The sequence below is a fragment of the Quercus suber genome, unplaced genomic scaffold (assembly GCF_002906115.3).
Source record: "Quercus suber isolate HL8 unplaced genomic scaffold, Cork oak 2.0 scaffold_19, whole genome shotgun sequence".
Taxonomy (NCBI): domain Eukaryota; kingdom Viridiplantae; phylum Streptophyta; class Magnoliopsida; order Fagales; family Fagaceae; genus Quercus; species Quercus suber.
In genome coordinates, this window is record NW_027069484.1 from 106,154 (window position 1) to 124,856 (window position 18,703).

The 18,703-nt window shown below is 34.5% G+C and overlaps 2 protein-coding genes across 2 annotated transcripts; one reads left to right on the forward strand and one right to left on the reverse strand.

Annotated features, from left to right (window-relative positions):
• Positions 1–2,802: 2,802 nt before the first annotated feature.
• Positions 2,803–11,595, forward strand: LOC111996688 (uncharacterized). The gene is made up of 13 exons (XM_024028686.2): positions 2,803–3,436; positions 5,465–5,617; positions 5,746–5,958; positions 6,052–6,141; positions 6,358–6,474; positions 6,566–6,835; positions 6,980–7,136; positions 7,400–7,477; positions 8,519–8,619; positions 9,101–9,271; positions 9,834–9,908; positions 10,436–10,543; positions 10,954–11,595. Exons 1-13 carry the CDS (start codon positions 3,050–3,052, stop codon positions 11,278–11,280), a joined length of 2,247 nt encoding a protein of 748 aa, XP_023884454.1. The 5' UTR covers positions 2,803–3,049; the 3' UTR covers positions 11,281–11,595.
• Positions 11,596–12,057: 462 nt separating this feature from the next.
• LOC111996689 (protein LAZ1 homolog 2) lies at positions 12,058–16,478 on the reverse strand. The gene is made up of 8 exons (XM_065761468.1): positions 16,252–16,478; positions 15,360–15,396; positions 15,095–15,238; positions 14,394–14,578; positions 14,234–14,322; positions 13,389–13,638; positions 12,513–12,746; positions 12,058–12,431 (listed from the first exon to the last, which is right to left on the reverse strand). The coding sequence occupies exons 1-8, from the start codon at positions 16,399–16,401 to the stop codon at positions 12,231–12,233; spliced, it is 1,290 nt and encodes a 429-aa protein (XP_065617540.1). The 5' UTR covers positions 16,402–16,478; the 3' UTR covers positions 12,058–12,230.
• Positions 16,479–18,703: the final 2,225 nt, after the last annotated feature.

Below are 18,703 nucleotides of genomic sequence, written 5' to 3' on the forward strand. Positions count from 1 at the left end.
TAAAATGGGTTCAGATGATAAGAAAATGAAAAGAGGAAGGTTTGTATTGAAGAAAAATCATCCTTGGCAAGGTCCAAGGATGTCTGTTCTTATTTATTATTCAGGATTGGTTACAAATTTGGTTCCTGAGTGCTACAGTATTTTCCTTCTCCTTTTTCGATCCCCTTTTTTTGTTGCCTCCATCTTCTTTTATATCATCTTTTTCTTTTCATTCCCACCTTACATATGCATGTTGGAGGGTTAGTGTTGATACTTGTCCCATCAGCCCCTCCCCTAAGTCTCTATATAGTAGCTATAAGGCTGAAACAACACTGTTCAGGTATCACCTCCACATTAATGAGGCCAAAGAGTTAGTTGTAGTGCATTTAATGCGGAAGTAGCAACTTTCTCCTTAGATATTTTAGGGTACTTTCTTATCTGATATCTCTACGATACTTATCAACTCCAACGAGACTTCTTGGACCATCACCCTAAGCGATAGACAACCTTTTCGGACCTCAGCATCAATCAGTCGAGGATGAATTTATCATCGGCCCGCCCTCTTGAGCCATTATGGTCAAAGTTAACCTCTATTTACTAACACAGTCTTTTCTAATAAGGATTTATTCTCCTTGGACAACCCCTTATCCTCGGGTTAGGTCACAAACCCGTAACACAAACAAATGATGGGCTCCCGGGCCCAATATCCCTATAATTGGGTAATCTTTATATATTAAGAAGATTTAGGAAGTTAGTTATGCCTTTTGAAAATGTCAAAAAATGCCCATGATCTAATTATATAATCTTTATTCCTAAAAAAAAAAAAAAAAAAAAAAAAAAACAAAAAACTACCGAAAAAAAAATCTCAATTTAACTCCCCACTAGATAAATTTAAGTTTTTTTTTTTCCTTAAAAATTAGCGCACATTTTTTATTTAGATATATCTCATATATGTTTGATATATTTTTAGAAAATTTTTAGGTACTCTTAGGTCTTGTTTGGGAGGAGGGAATGTAATGGAATTGAAAGGAATGAAAAGAATAATTTTATAATATTCTTCACTTCTCTTGTTTGGGAGTTTTAATGGAGAGTATAGAAAGTCCATTCTCTTGTTTGGGAGTTTAAGTGGGAGGATATAAAATGGGTAAAAGGGAACACCCATTCCTCTCTATTCTCTTAAAATCTCAAATTTTCATTCCTTTCGAAATTGAGGGGAATGAGAAAGAATGAAATTAGATTTAATGATTTTTTTACTAAAACTTCCAAAATATCCCTACATATTCAACTATTTATTTTAAAATAGGGGTCTAATAGTAATATTGTCATAAAATGATTCTATTCCATTCCCTCCATGTTAGCGGTGTCCATGGGTTGGCCTAGGTCGTGTTTGTGCCCAACTCGAACTCGACCCGATAGACTCGGGTGGGAGAAATCAGAACCCACAACCGACTTGTGTGGAGCTTTGGATCGGCTGAATTGAGTCTTGTCGGTTTTGGGTGCATATTGGTCGGTTTCGGGTTTGCTACAAGGGGTTGAAATTTGGCCTGATTTTGGTCGAAATCTTGCCAAAGAGAGATAGATCTGGCTGGATATATCGAGATCTAGCCAATATTCCTTTATATCTTTCGAGAATTGGTCGAGATCTCGCTATATTTGTCTAGATCTAGTTGAGATCTCATTATATTGGCGGAGTTTTGAGTTTAGACTTATCAGTTTTTCGCCGGAACACAAGATTTGCGACTGGAAGAGAGATAGGTATTGTGCTGGTTGGGTTCTTCGGTTTCTCAGGCAATCAAACCGAGACTCAAAATGATTGTATCGAGTCTTCACGCCGATAACCCACAGTCGACCGAACCACTGCTTAGATCGGGCAGTTATCGGGTCGGAGATTGTTGGGCTGGTCGGATTCTTCGGGCTGGGTAGGTGCTGGAGAGCCCTACTCTATGTTATTTCCAAACAACATTACTTACATTCCATTTATTTTCATTCATTAATTTTAAAACATCCAATTCATGGTTACTTAATTCCATTATTTTCCATTTCTTTTCTTTACTTAAATACATTTTATTCCATTTCATTTATTTTCATCCCCTTATTATCATTTCATTTAATTCCCTTATAAACTCTCAAACGAAACCTTAGAGTACGGTGAAATACTGCTCTCTTCTTATATTCATGGTGGACTCTGTCATAAATATGAGAAGAAAGAACATTATTTTATGTGCTCTAAGAGCATCTCAGGAACTCCATTTTAATATAAAAAGTCAAAAAAATCAATTGCTCATTTGATAACCTTTCCTTTTAACGATAAATCTTACATCTTATCTCTTTATTTTCTATTGAAAAAAAAAATCACTTTTATTGTTCCATAATCCGTACTACTTTGATCCTTTTTTTTTTTTGGAAGCCCGTACTACTTTGATCCTATCACAAAACCAACATCATTAAGCAATCAAAATTAAGTCCCAAAGCAAATCATAAACCTAAAAGATAAGAAACCAGTGATTCATCATTCCAAATTCCAACCACTGCACTCAACACCTACTCGCTTATTATTCTTTTCCTTTAAACAAAATCAATTCCACGTCATCATCCCATTAATTAAATTAAATTAATGGTGATTACAAACTTGGCAAATCATTCAAAAAGTAAACTTTGGCCAAATGAAGCATCTGATCTGAGAATCTCTTTTGCATTCCCTACATGTCACGTAAACCTTAACCTTAACGTACGTGTCTCAAAAAACACAAAAAAAGACAATTGAATACTAATAAATAAGTTAATAATAAATAATTTAAGAATAACAACAACAACAATACTTTTCATTTCATGTTGTCCATCACCACCGTCCGTCACTTTCTCATTCAAATTCAAATTCAAATTCAAATTCAAATATTTCAACAAAGCACACAAATGTTCGGTCACTCCAATTGCTAAAAAAACCAAATCCCACTCACCAAAAAAAAAAAAAAAGTTACTATTTATATTTTAGTACTTGAAATTATATTGTTAATCATTTTGTGAGAGAAAAAAAAAAGTGGTTTCATTTTTATAATTTTTAATTTAATTGATGGCTGAGGATTTTGTGAAAGCTGTGGATGACGGGTTGAAGCTAGCGAAGCGCGTGTATGGAGGGAAGGCGCCGCCGAGGCCGGTGGCGCATATGGTCAAGTCTCCGGCGGCGGAGACCGAGGGTCTGCCGACGGCGGTGATGGTTTACGCGGTGATATATGACCCGGCGATGGTGGACAATCCGGACATACCGACCTACCAGCCGCACGTGCATGGGCGGAGGGACCCGCCGGCGCTGATTCCGTTGCAGATGAATGGGGTTGAGTTGGAGGTTGATTGTTATCTGGACACTGCGATCGTTAGAGTTTGTGGATCGTGGAGACTGCACTGTGTTATGGGAAGCAAGAGCTGTGATTGTCTCGTAGCTATACCCATGGGAGAACAGGTCTGTGTGTTTTTCAATTCAAGTTTTGGTTTTGAATTTGGGTTTTGTTGGGATTTTAGTTTGAGTCTCTGAATGAAGTTTGAATTTGGGTTTCTTGGGTTACAAACAAACAGTGTGTTTCTTTTGTTATAGTATAAGGCAGAGCAGGTGCATTTCTGAATTGAAGTTTGAATTTTTTTTTTTTTTTTTTGTTTTTTGTTGGGGCCAGTTTGTGAAATTGAAGATTTTTTTTAGGGGATTGTGCTAAAAATTATGGGTTACAAACAGTGTGATTCTTTTGTTTGTTACGAGGTGAAGCATTTTCTGAGTTGAAGTTTGAATCTTTTTTGGGGCCCAGTTTGTGAATTTGAATTCATTTTGGATGCTTGTACTTTTAGGTTACAAGCAGGGTACTTATTTCTTTTGTAAGTGCAAAAAGTCTAGATACATAATATATCTCCAAGAAAATTTACAATTGTTGAAGTGACATGTTGTGATTAGTGCACAATAAAAGTGATTCGTTTCATGTGAAAGTAATCACAATTTGCAATCTCATGAGCTTAAGCTTTTTTTGTAGTTAAAATTTGAAATTTGGTTTTTTGGGGTTTCTAATGCTTTGCACATTCAGGTTAACAATGAACTTATTTCTTTTGTTTGAACAATAAGTCTAGATGCATAATAAATATCAATTATTTATTTATTTTATCTTTACAATTGTTGAGATGATGGGCAGTGATTGGTGTAAAATAAAATGATGTCAATGTTGGTCCCATTGTGAAAGTAACATTAAACTAATCACATACTGCAACATAAACCTCTTATGTTGTGAAGAGAGTTGTGAAATTTGTTGTGTTTGTAACGGATGAAATGTTGAGAGCTTTGTGAATTTAAATTCTTTATTGTGGATGTATAATATAGAAGTTGAAGGGTTGTATTTGGAGAGACCACTTGTTAGACACTATACGATCCCTAAGTTTAGAAAGAAGTAAAGAACAAGTGTCAATTTGAGTTTTAGAAAGAATGAAGAAATGGACTTGGAAATTGTTTACAATTCGGAGAAAAGGAAGCTATTTTTTACCCTATTTAGAATCTTTGTCCACTTGCATCCAAAATGGGAGTCCAGAAGTGGAGGAAAATCATTGTAGAGTGCCTTGTTTAATCAAGAAGTTTGATATAAGATAGCTTCCTTTCCTAGGTACTCATAAACATTTTCAAGTATAGAGAGAGGGAGAGAAAGGGGGAGAGAGAGCGATAGATTGTTTGGGATATCTAAGAGCTGTTATAGAGGTACTGAATCATGTGGTGCATGCTATGTCCCCCCCCCCCCCCCCCCCCCCAAAACACGAGAGAGAGAGAGAGAGAGAGTTACACATGGTTTAACTTATAGTAATATTACATCATTTAATAATTTTTTTATTGGAGGTGCATCTTGACATACCCATTGTGGGATTACATTTCTTGCTATACTCTCTATGGCTACGAAATTTGAAGATAATCATTAATAAATAGCTATCTAATTTATAATTTTTTTTAATAATAATCTATAAAATTTTTAAATTTCAATGGTTGTTTGTGTTTTGTTTTGTTTTATATATATATATATATATTTATTTATTTATTTTGTTTTTTGTACTTTAGAATTATGAATAAAAGATGAGTTTATGGATCAAATAGTAAGTAACAATCAATTGGCATGAAATTCTATGTACTTGTTAAGAACATAAAGAAAATGTAATTTCACTGTGGGATTTCTAAAATATTAATCCAATAAAGAATTATTTGGCGATGTAACATTAAAGAAAAGTTGCTCAAAGTGTAACTTGATCCTAATCCATGGCATTGCCTTCTCTCCCTTATCATGGGAACTTGGGTTCAAAAACCCCCTCTCCTATTGTTGTAACTATCTAATTGTCAAAAATATTCCTCTTGGTTTAAAATATAATCCTTTGGATGTGTACTACTTGTGGAACTCTTTGTTGCTATATCATTACTTCACAGGTGCTGGAATTTGATTTTATGTTCTCAATTAATATATTATTTGGCTAACAGGGTTCAATTCTAGGTGTTGTGGCTGATGTGCATGGAAAGTCATATCATACTCAACTCATTGCAACGGAAGACATTGATGGGACAGCAAAAACAGCTCGAGCCGGTGATTGTGGCTTTTTAAAACCCCACATATTTACCCTAACAATTCCACAGGTAACTAATTATTTAATAGAACAAACTTTGAAATTTTTGTTGTGTGTAAGCACTTTGAGTTATTTATTGTCTAAATTTATTTGGTTTGATTCATTTTCAACTAAAATTTTCTTTTCCTATCTTCCAAGGTTGATGGGGGTTCCAATCTATCAATAAAAATTAGTTGGTCTCAGAAACTTTTTTATAGTGACGGGGAGTTATTCTTGAATGTACCATTTACTTTCCCCGAGTATGTCGCTCCTCTTCTAAAGAAACTTCCAAAAAAAGAGAAGATACAACTAAATGTGAATGCTGGTACTGGAACTCAAGTTTTGTGCAACAAAATTAGTCATCCTTTAAAGGTGCATATTTCATTAACACTTCCATGGTAGTATGGTACTTTAAATTTTTTATATTCTTAATGACTGATGTGGTTCTTTTACCCTGGCTTTTAGGAAATAAGTCGCCAGGTAGGAAACTTGGGCTTCTTATATGAATCAGAAGTTCTCTCATGGTCAAGTACTGATTTTAGTTTCTCCTACACTGTAAGATACAGATTACTTTTTTCTCTTTTTGGTCACCATATCTTTATCCTGGACAGTTGAGTGCTTATCAAAAGATGGTTTCTTAGAATGTGAATGTAAATAAAAAAATCTGATCATATTGGAGATGCATGGGTATTTTTGTGAGAAGCCCTTTCACTGTGATATGTACAGATTCTATAGAAGCTTATCGTTCTAGCTCATCTGCTTGCTTTTCAGGTCTCTTCAAGTCATATATTTGGCAGTGTGCTCTTGCAATCTCCGTCTTTGGATGACAATGATCAAAGAGAGATATTTTGTGTCTATCTTTTTCCGGGAAATCGGAAAAGTAGGAAGGTTGGTCTAGTACTTCATCATTTAACGGGTATGTTTTGTATTTTGATTTTCTTTTATTATAATTTTTTTCCCATTTAATTTAATCTGATAGGTGTTCAGAAAGGATATAGTTTTTATTGTTGATATAAGTGGAAGCATGCGGGGAAAGCCAATTGATGATACAAAGGATGCACTATTTGCGGCCCTTTCTAAGCTTGATCAAGAGGATTCATTTAGCATTATAGCTTTTAATGGAGAGACTTATCTGTTTTCAAAATCACTGGAATTGGCAACCAAGGAAGCTGTTGAAAGGGCCATTCAATGGATAAATGTGAACTTTTTAGCTGGGGGTGCTACAAACATTTTACTTCCCCTGAACACAGTATGATTTTGCAGTTGGTTCAGTATCTTTTTATCTAGACTTTACTTATCATATGCACTTCTAGTTTTGACTTTTTTTTTTTTTTTTTTTTGACATTGATGCCACTTGGGAAGTATCAAAAGATAAGTTGCTCTTCTCTTTCAGGCAATGGAGATGCTATCCAATGTCCAGGGTTCAGTTCCCATCATTTTTCTAGTTACTGATGGGGCTGTAGAGGATGAGAGACATATTTGTGATACAATGAAAAATTATCTAAGAGATGGAAGACCAATATGTCCACGAATTTTCACTTTTGGAATAGGTAATGGTTTTTGTTTTATTTTTATTTTGTGCTTGGAAGCCTTGTGCTGGTTAGCTGCCTCAAGACTGTTTAGAAGTATTTCTGATATTTTCACATGTGATGTAAACAAATCTTTGCTTCTGCTGAGTATCAGTGACATTATTTTCCCTGATTAATTAGAAGTTTAGAACATGTTTGGTATTTATGCACTTGCACCTATTGGAATTATGATTTCTTATTTTATGTAGTACTTCTAGTTGACTGGTTATCTGGATGTATTTCAGGTTCATTCTGCAACCATTATTTCTTGCGAATGCTTGCAACAATTGGCAGGGGCCAATATGATGCTGCTTATGATATAGGTCAGTCCTGTAAATTGAATTTGCAAAACTAAATTTGAATTAGTTAATTCTTGGGAGCTTGTTGATATGGTTAAGATGACATAATTTTGGATGTCGATATGAATGATTTGTGTTACACTAAGCAATTGGAAAATTTTGAACTCTCTAGAATTCAATGCGATAAGTTATGTTAGAATTATGTCGTTAAATGATTAAACTATCCATGTTCCAAGAGATTAAGCTTTTGGGAGAATTGTTAATTTTACATGGTATCAGTGTAGGAGGGCTTGAGTTCAATCCCTTTCTCTCTCCACTCCACCTCTCATTTGAAATCCCATGTGTTGGGCCTCACGGATTAAAAAGGAATTTGAGCCCACACCCGAGGGGGGGGGGTGTTAGAATTATGTGGTTAAATGATTAAATTGACATTTTCCGAAGAGTTTAAGCTTTTGGGAGAATTGGTAATTTAATAAGTTAAATGAGTACAGTTTTTAGGTCTGGTTGTTGGGTACTGTTCCTCCATTTTCTGGCAATGTCCATTCACTTTGTAGCAAACTCTACAAGAGATTTGAGTGCTCAATTTTTTTTTTTTGGGGATAAATTTGACAAACTCAGTGAGTGTGGATGTAAGTCTTACAGCTTATATGTGAACTTTGAGCCCTTATTACATTATAATTAGACTGTGCATATACATGGATTAAATCTGAAGCCATGAAGTGCAAGTGCATGGGTTTTATTCCAAAATGCTCAAGTTTAGGACTATAAGAACATCAACCTCCAAGACCCTGCCTTAATGGGACCAGCAATAGGTCATGGCCTTTATTTGCAATGGTACACAACCCAGTAGTTTGCCAGTTATGTGATGTTAAGAATGATGGGAATTGAAACGAGTTGTGTTTATATTTAGGATTAAGATATGCATTCCTATTTGTCTACATTAGGAACTACTCTTTTAATTAGATAGTATTTATTAGTCAGAAACAATTGTAAATTTATTATTTTCTCTTGTATCAATAAAACCCGAGCTTATTGGTTCTTTCTTCTTCTTGTTTTAACTGTCAGATTCTGTTGAATTCCGAATGCAAAAATTGTTTACCAGAGCTTTGTCTCCCATTTTTGCAAATATAACTGTGGACATTTTGGATGATCTCAATGAAGTTGAGGTAACTCCCTCTCTCGTCTTTAAGTGTTCTCAAACATGTCTCATAGTTTTTACCATGAAACTACATTATTCCAATAGTTTCACATGCATATAGTTAAAATTGTCTCTTCCTTTGTGCGTTGACCTTTATATCTCTAAGGACCAACTTAGGCTCTGCCTTTCTATGCTAATGATAAATTAGGATTTATGTTTGAGAATAACTTCTGTCATCACTGTGAGGAAGATCTACCATCATGCTTTCTATAGTTCTATAACTTTCTAGATTTTCTTTCCCTGATGTGTGAGGTTTATTCTCCAACTGTCTTTATGTCTTTATTTCTTTTTACTAATTATCCAAGGGATGATATAAAATTATATTTCTATGCATTTATTATGGAATCAGTCTTAGACATAATGCATCTGCTGAAGGTTGACAAATATATCCAAATTTATTAAATATGGTATTCTATTCTTACCTGACATATCTGCAAATATTGTGACAGGTGAACCCTTTTCATATTCCAGATCTTTCGTCTGAGAGTCCATTGACTGTATCTGGAAGATACCGGGGAAATTTTCCTGACACTATTGAAGCTAAAGGTGTCTTGGCTGATTTGAGTAATTATATGATAGAATTGAAAGTAGAAAAAGCAAAGGACGTACCTATTGACAGGGTAAGAAACCAACTTGTCAGTCTGCTCACCTTTACTTATTTATGTTGTATCTTTTGGTCAAGTATGGTGATTCCAGATGTTCTTACATATACATATGCATACATGCATTTGTGTGGTTAGCTTAATTTTAATACTCTGTCAAGAGAAGCATTACCTGATTTGGAATTTAGGCTAATTACATGATGGCAAAGATTTGACCCATGTTGGAACTGCCACCTCTTAAATACATATCTTAACTTGTCAACATGGTTATTCATTTTTCATTTAGTTTTTAAATATATGTCATGGGTGATTTTCTGAAAGTTACACGATGGCAAAGATTTGATCAATGTTGGAGCTGCCACCTCTTAAAAACAATCTATTAACTTGTCAACATGCTTATTCATTTGCAATCCATTTTCTTTTTAGTTTAAAATATATGTCATGAGTGATTTGTTGAAAAAGAAGCTTGTGTCCCTCGTATTTCTTGTGTGGCTTGTGTATTGTTTAAGGTAGTGGCGCTTTCATATTATAACTACAAGGCTTGTTTTCTTGTCACTCATTTGTGTCTTTTCTGTAACAGGTGTTTGCAAAAGAACAGATAGAACTACTCACAGCTCAGGCGTGGCTTTCAGAAAATAAACAGCTTGAGGAAAAGGTATGTAGTTTAGTGTTCAATTATCCCCTTTGTTCAACACCACCAACCCCCCCCCCCCCCCCCCCCCCCAAAAAAAAAAAAAAACAAAAAAAAAGTATGTAGATACAAAATGGCTTGATTTGAGCTGGATCAAATTGAATGCTTTTTAGCAAGTTCAATTCTAAACTAGGATCGAATCTTCCTAGAAAATTTACAATAGCTAGTTTTCCGAATGATAGAATTCTGATCACTTTAATTACAACCTTCATTTGGATTTTTTCCCATATGCTTGATTGTTTAGAAATGTTTCTGACAGATTAAGGCTCTTTATCTCTACCCTTAACAATACCATATGTTGAGTACATCACTAGCAAGGCTTTTTTATTTTTTGGATAAGTACATGACTATTTAAGTCACTGACAGATATATGTTTATAGTGCATGATATGACTAGGAAGGTCATTGACCATTTCTACCTATCCTTACTTTAAAGTTTCTTATTCCTGGTAATGAAAAGAATTTCTGGTCCCATACCCATTTTTTTTGCAGGTTGCGAAAATGAGCATACAGACTGCTGTTGCGTCTGAATATACCCATATGGTCCTATGTGAGATAGTAGGAGGAAAGACAGCCAAAGAATCATTTGGGGTAAAAGAGGTATGCATTCATGATTTGACTAGATATTTCAATATATTGTCATATTTATGCCATAAAATTTGTTGGACATTCTTGTGAGCGTTACCTATCAAAGTTCTAATGTTGGCTAACCTTCTCCCACTCTTATATTTCATTCCCTGTGAATATGAAGTAAATCATCTAATCAAGAAAATCCAATTTTGAGATTACTCTTGAAAAAAAGAAGACTACTTATGTTAAAATCAAATGATTTCTGATGTTAATTATAGATGCATTAGCTGAACCAATAATTTGTCTATTTTCACACATCAACTTGTTTAAAAGGGTTACTTTTGTTAGTCCAAACCATTTTTTATTGTCTAATTTTGTGTACTTGCCTGTTTATATAATGGCTTATGAACTGTTTTGTGATCATTTTGAACCATTCTCAGAAAACTGTAGACCCTAAAGGCCAGAAAATGATAATCCTGGGAAACCTTTGCATTGGCTTTGGCAACTTGACTGCAACTGCTGATAATATACCTCCAGGATCTGAAGAACCAAAATTACCTGAAGCAGCCGAAATATTCATCAAGGCAACTTCAAATTGTTGTGCCAGTTTGTGTAGTCACTGCTGTTGCATGTGCGGCATCCAGTTTTGTTCCCAGATGAATAACCAATGTGCAATCGTGTTTACGCAGCTTTGTACTGCTCTAGCGTGTTTTGGCTGCTTTGAGTGTTGTGCAACTGTTTGCTGTTCTGGAAGTGATGGACGATAAGAAATTCACCCTCCCTTCCCCTATTGGGGCTGAGAGGAGCTCAAAAGTATTTCATACTTTGCTTTATACTTTATGAGAGGATGGTAGAATTTAACCTCATTAGTATTTAATACTTTAGGGTTATGTATAGCAATACATGGTTTTTTATAATAACTTAGATACTCATAGACTGGCGTGAAATACATGGGAGTTTTAACTCCTGTACTATTGAGCACACTTAGATTACTTCGAGTCAACAGATTTGCAGTAGACCTTTTTTGGCTGACTCTTGTGATAGTCACCACAAGTTCAAAATATATTTGATATTGAAGATCCTGTTTTTCGTTTCTCAAAAAAAAAAAAAAAAAAGAAGAAGAAGAAGATACTGTTTTTCATGGATTGGTTTTTTAAATTTTGCTGGCTGCATTTGATTTAATTTGCAGTTGCTGTGCCCCACCCAACCTGAAATGAGGCTTGAAGTTTTGGGTAGAAAGTGCTGTAAATTAATGTTAGCTAAACATGCATCAGGCTTCAGAAAGTTGGAGGGCCATGATGCAAACTCGATTAGGATGCCTGGCATTGAATTTCCGGTATATTTTTGTGTTACACCCAAGCCTTATAAATTGGGTTAAGAACTTCATTCTAACCAGGTCTAAATAGTAGGAAATCTCATTCTAACTAGGTCTAAGTGGTAGGCATACTAATTGAGTAGAAGGGAATTTTACTTCCCTAGATTTAAGAGAAAGAAATTCTGCCTTAAAAACACTATTAGTTAATAAGATAATAGACAGTGAAAACTTGAAAACGATGGCCTTAAATAAGATATAATAGCAAGAATGGATCAAACTTATAAATGGAATCATGGAGACAATCCCAACAATAGATCAAAGTTATGTCTCAAGATCCCCTCAACAAAACATTACAATTTGCACGTGGTATGTTTTTCTTTGTTCACTGTCATAACCATTATTTTATGTGTCCACGTCTCTTCCAGAGTTTACATGAGTTTCATTTTCACTATGATTTTCTTCTACATGTTGCTCTACTTTTTCTTCTTGGTCATCTGAATCCTCTGCCTCTGATTTGTGGTAGAAGGTCTCCTGGATTTTCGTCACACCCTTTTCCACAGGCCCTATAGCTTGATTAATGGTCAACACAACGTCCTGGACAACCTGATCACAATGTGTAGTATCTAGAAAGTTAAATATTGAATATCTTGTATGGAATGGCTCATAAGCAGGGACAGAACTTACATGTTGACCACCTTCAACAACAATATCTTGAACACTCTCAGTGACACTTGTCCCAATAGCCTCTACTTTAGTTTTCTTCTTCTCAAGCACGGCTGATTTCTCCTTGTCACCTTCCTCCAATTTCAGTGCTTCTTTGGTTGTTTCAGTAGTGACCTTCCCATACTCAGAGACTGGGAGGAAAAGATATGGTTCCACCGGAAAAACGTACACATGAGCAACAGCTGCAATGGCCATCTGCCAAGAGAGAGAGAGAGACACGTATGACCAGGGCTATAAAAATAAACAGGCTAATGTGACGCTTTATAGTCTTCATGGTTTAATAAAAAATATTCTGCATTGGATCTACATGTAGTAACTGAAAAGCACTTCAAGATAATTACTTGTAATCAACTACAATTAGGCAAAGAGCTGAAATGAAAAGAAACTGAACAGAAACTGAACAAGTACCTAATCATTGGACTAATACCCTTCTAGAAACATGTATCCTTGCAAACCGGTAAACCTAAGCAGTTAAGAGGTGTGAAAAATCCCTAACCAGAACTTCATCTAATGACTCACAATTAGACTAGAAGCACTTCTATTCCATTCCCTTAGATATCCATTTTTTTTTTCTGTAACATGTAGAAAGGGACTGATATTTCTACATAAACACGTGAGACCATCCTTTGTGGGACTGTGGACTGTGGTTATCACATTCTACATGTCAGATATTTCTCTGCATTGTTAATCTCCCTTTCTAGTTGATTTGGATATTAGATATTGTCAATTACCATTTAAGGCTTCTTGAAAGTATGTATTCAAGTGATATAATATAAAGAAGAAAGGAATCTTAGAATGAAAGGAAGTTTTAAAACCACAGCAACAGAAACAACTTACTTCTATACAAATCAAGAAATCCTGCAGTCCAGTTTGTAGTTTTCCCTCCTTCGGCAGAACTCCAATTGTATGCAATAGTGCGATACCCACACCTTGCCACCAAGTAGCAAACACAATGGCCTTGAAGCTGATGAACTTTGCAAGTGGCTTTATTGATTGAAGTCTTTCATGGGTTACATTGTAGAACTTCACGAGGCAATACAAAGCCCACATCTGGCTGAAGTTCAATACAACCGCTATGTATGGATAACTGCAGGATATGAGAGTGCAGCAGATATTAGCATGAGAAAAGAGAAAAAAAGGGGGAGGTCATATTTTTTTCTCACTTGCTATTATCTACCATTGCCATATATAGATATCAGGAAGAGATAAGAGTACAGCAGCATTTAGAGTGAAAAAAAAGGGTGCGCATAAGAATGTTTTCAGCGCTGCTAAGATTGCTTGGATCCACAATTTAACTGAGAAAACCAAAGAAAATAATAATATAGCTATTGTTGGGGCTTGTCCACTGTTGCTTATGAAGGGCAATGAAGAATGAACAAAAATTAACTAATATGTAGCTCAACCATATAACTACAAACTTAATGACAGATGTTTCCTACAGCATAATCAAGAAGAAAGAAATTTCAGTTGAAACCACTAATGAGAAAATCAAAATAAGTCAAGGGAAATTGACAAACTCCAAACATGACAGCAGAATCAAATAGGGATATAAAAGCGTGCATGAAGGACACTGGATAATGGCCCAAAAGAAAATGCATATCTGAGTTATGTCATTATGTGATGTAAGCACTATGTTATAATGAAACATGTACAAATGTTGGACTTGCATATAAGATACATACCCATAGTTCCACTTGAATTCCCCATCACCATAAACACCAAAGAGTTCTAACAATAATGATAAGAAAGCACAAACTGTCTTCAAAATCATCTGGGCTATCCAGAAAACATTAGTCTAAAAGAGAAATTCAAACTGCACATAGTGGAAGTTCAGTGACTTACATATTGTACAAGAGCAAATTTTTCTATTGCAAGCAAATCTTTCCCAAGAGTACGAGGTTGAAAGAAGAAGTTGTTGAACGACCTTTCCTGCACTGTACGATTCTCATCTTCCCCTTCTAACAATGGTTCGCCAAGCTGTTTCCGTGATTTATTTTCTAGCAGTTCAATGACTCTGCTTTCACCACCTACCATAGTTTTTATTTTAAAGAAAGAACTTTATGAAAACACTATAGCAACATTATAACCTCTTGAAGTGTGATCTTTTCTAACAAACACAACAGAGATTAATGCAAATATGTGAGTATAGAGACACCATATTTTAATGCAAATATGTGAGTTAAAGATATTAATGTTCAATAAAAGAAAGGTAACAATCTCTTATGGAGACACCACTTTTCATGGTTTTCTTTCCTATTAACTTTCATGGAGGTACTATATTTCATTAGGCCTTCTTTAAGCACTTAAAGTCAAGAATATTTATCCATTTACTCTCCGGCAAGGAAGTACATAAGGTGAAGATACATCTCCTTGACCGTAAAACGCTTCCAAAGATAAATGGTTAGTCTTAATCTCCCAAGTGTTTCCCAACAGTTTGTTAAATAACCTAAACAGTTATCAAATTAGCCAAGGAAGATGGCACAATTGCATGGAAGTAAAATTAGTGAATGTTGCTCATGAAGATCTGGTCAGTAGTAGCTTACCCAGGCAAGCAATCAAATAGCTCCCAAAAGAATACAAGGCAAATGCTTCATAGCAGTTTCTTAAAATGTCGCATGCAAGGGATGCTTTTGGAAACCACAATGATATGATCTGGGTAAGAACAAAACATAAATTTACCACCACTGTTAAATGATCAATCATCAAAATCTCAGATCTGAACAAGATATCTGGGCAATTACATTTTCTCTATTTCTTTCCTTGTCTTTCTCTATCTCCCATTTTTTTTCCTGGAGAGAGAGAGAGAGAGAACCATGAAAAGAACAGCAACAATCCATTTTTGTTCCTGGGAAATCAATTAAGATTAGATTAAGTCAGGCATCATTTTTGTACCATTCACTATGTAGAATTATGAATGCAAGTTTACATAAGCATTAAGGATATGTTTCTGTAGATAGGGGAAATGACACACAATTGTTATAAAATGTTCAAATTTTAGAGCCATGATTAGATTAAGTCAGTCATCATTTTTGTACCATTCACTATGTAGAATTATGAATGCAAGTTTACATAAACATTAAGGATATGTTTCTGTAGATAGGGGAAATGGCACACAATTGTTATAAGATGTTCAAATTTTAGAGCCATAGCAGGCAAGATTCAAGTTGAAAGACCATTATCCCCGTCAATTGCAAGCTTAAAACAGAAGTAAAAGAAAAAAAAAATTCTGATCCAAAACCACTGTCCTAAAGTTCTTTGATTAAAAAAGCTGATGCCGTTGAGCCCCATCGGTGCCAATGGAACCATCAATACATAAAACTTATCTTTGGCAGGCTTGGAAAATTTTTTAATGGGTAATAAATTTCACTGAAAAAGCACAATGAGGGGTGCAACCCTGGTACGCAGGTGGTGTAAAAGAGAAAGCACCCTCAAGCAAATCTAGTGTCTAAGATTCTGCAGGCATGAAAGTTAAAAAGGTGCTATTAACAATATGCATAAATGCATAACAAGTTATGCTCTTTAGGAGAGGCTTTTAGTCCTACTGACTGAGTTTACCCATATGCTAAATTGGCTTAAGCAACACCCAATCGGTCAAACACCATAAAAATTTCAGTTTGGCTAATAGTGAAAGAAACATAAATTAATACAAAGTATGGCATTCATAGAACGGTCAGGATGCTTATTAGGGAAACGAATTAACTGCAGGATTGGTGTAATATCTGAGATGTTGGAGAATGAGAAAGATGGAGAGGATCAATGCTACAACTACAAAGCATCCTGCAGTGATGAGGGCCGGTTGATGAAGCCTTTGGTATGTGTCTGCATAGGCTGAGCTAGAATTTGATGCCATTACTTGCACATCTTCCACTCACAACTATCTATAACTTGAATAGAAGCTCTATGCTATGACTTACCACCTATGGTTATGCAACCTGAGATATATTACAACATTAGATGATAAATTAAGTATCTAGTAAGAAAGAACATACATTCAACAATTCGGGAAGGTAACTTGAATGCAATGTTGGAGAAAAATGTAAAAAATGCATGACACTGTTCCACTATGATTGGCACATATATATTTTTCATTAACTTCCAAGTATTATAGAAGTCGTTAATTGTAGGACTCGTATCCTTCTACTACAGTACTGTAATTGTATTTATTGGATTCTGTTTCAATTGAATTTTTCATTGTTGTTACTGATAGTTCAGCTTTCTTATTGTAAACCATTATCATTCTATTCCAAACAGTAAAACCATAAGCAATTGCAAGAATTAACTAATTGCACAAGAATTAAGCCACAAATTTTTTTCACTTTAAACAGATTCTATAATTTTTCGAAAAAAGAAAAAGTAACAACCAGAAATGTTTCTCTTTCCAACAAGAATAACAAACGCTTTCTCTTTTCCAAATTGTAAATTGAAAGTGACCCATCGGAGCAACTTCAGCACTTAAATATTACAAGGAAAATGTTAACGAGCACCGTTCAGATTTCCCTTTAGATTTCTCTATATGGGTCTCACTTAAAAAAGGGGAAAAAAATTGTCAAAAAAGATAAAAAAACTATCAAAAGCTGCCAAAAAAACTGTTGTTACTAACTGCCAAAAAAATTGTTGTTAATAATGCGCCTGTTAAAACAACCCATATTAAAATATCTAATATTGAACCCCCAGAGAGAGTGAGAGAGAGAAAAAGCCAAATGAAGAACTAATAAAAGTAAAAAGAATGATTTAAGTCCATGAAAAGTGAATATTGCTGACCTCTGAAAAGGGTTTGATGCAGAAGAATCAAGAATGTAGCTTCTTCGAAATCCAAAGAATTTATACGAAACAACAACGGTCATATCCATATAAGTTATGAGAGCATGCATGCATATTCCATGTGTATTAGGCCACGGAGTAAAGTTTGCGTCCGAGGTTGACACGTTCCACTATTCGGATTTGTAGCAGTTCAAACACTGACACGTACAACTCTACTTTTCAACACTAACTGCTCTGTATATGATACATGCATCAACAGATCAGCCACTAGTATTTTTTTTTTATTTATTAAAAATGTGTAATTCTAAATTATATTAGATGTAAATTATTAAAATTTTTTAAAAGAAATAGAAGTGTCTTTTAGTACGCTCGTTTGGATAAGAACCTTCTCACCGTTTGATTGTTAAAAGTGATAATCCGGGTAAGTTATGTTCATCTCAAGGACTGTCATTTTCCAGATTTTATTTTATTTTTTTTAATGAATGATTATCTTTCTCATATAAATCATCCTCTCTTCCTTTGAATGTAACTCTTATATCTAAAGCCAAGTGAGACTTTAAATATTGTATAAAACCAATAAACTAAAAAACTAAAAGAAAATGTGTTTACAATATAGACACTCTTATTAGGTTGTACAAATGCATATTATCACCTTTTCCTCTCTCAAATTTTCCATTGGGAATTTTGAAGGACAAGATCTATACTGCACAAAAAAATTTTTAGGTATTTTTTTTTTTTTTTTTCATATCATAAATAAAATCTCCACTTTTCATATTAATTTTACTTTTAATTAATTACTTCAACTATTGCTCCTATTGTTACTATTTATCCATTACTCATCATATTTAGCTCGACTAATTCTTATTTTGCCTTACTTTTGTAGTCCATTTGAATGAGCATGTGATCATCTTTTAAAAGATGAGATGTCATATAAACATGTTCTACTAACTTGCGACTACCAATGGCTCTATTTTACCTTTGTTTAATTATTTATTTTCTTATTTTTATTTGCTTTGTATTTGGTCGGAAAACTTTAAATTTTAGTTTTGGTTTGCAATAACTATTTTTTTTTTAATTTCTTTGAAGCTATTTATTTCTTTTGGTGTAATTAAGATGCTATTTTGTGTATTAATTGTTAATTTGTCCTACATATTTGATTTTAGTTTTGAAACATTCTCCCCCTTTTGGTTATCAGGTTTTTCTTTTTAGAAAAAAAAAAAAAAATAGCACAAGCTTTTCTATTCTAATTAATTATTTTTAAATTTTATTTCGCCTTGGTGGAAGTAATCTTTCCAGTGGTATCAATGATTCCTTGAAAAAATAGAGGAGCTTCTAAGCTCGCGCGTGAGCGCGTGCTTAGAGGCTAGTGCATATATATACACTTATATCTC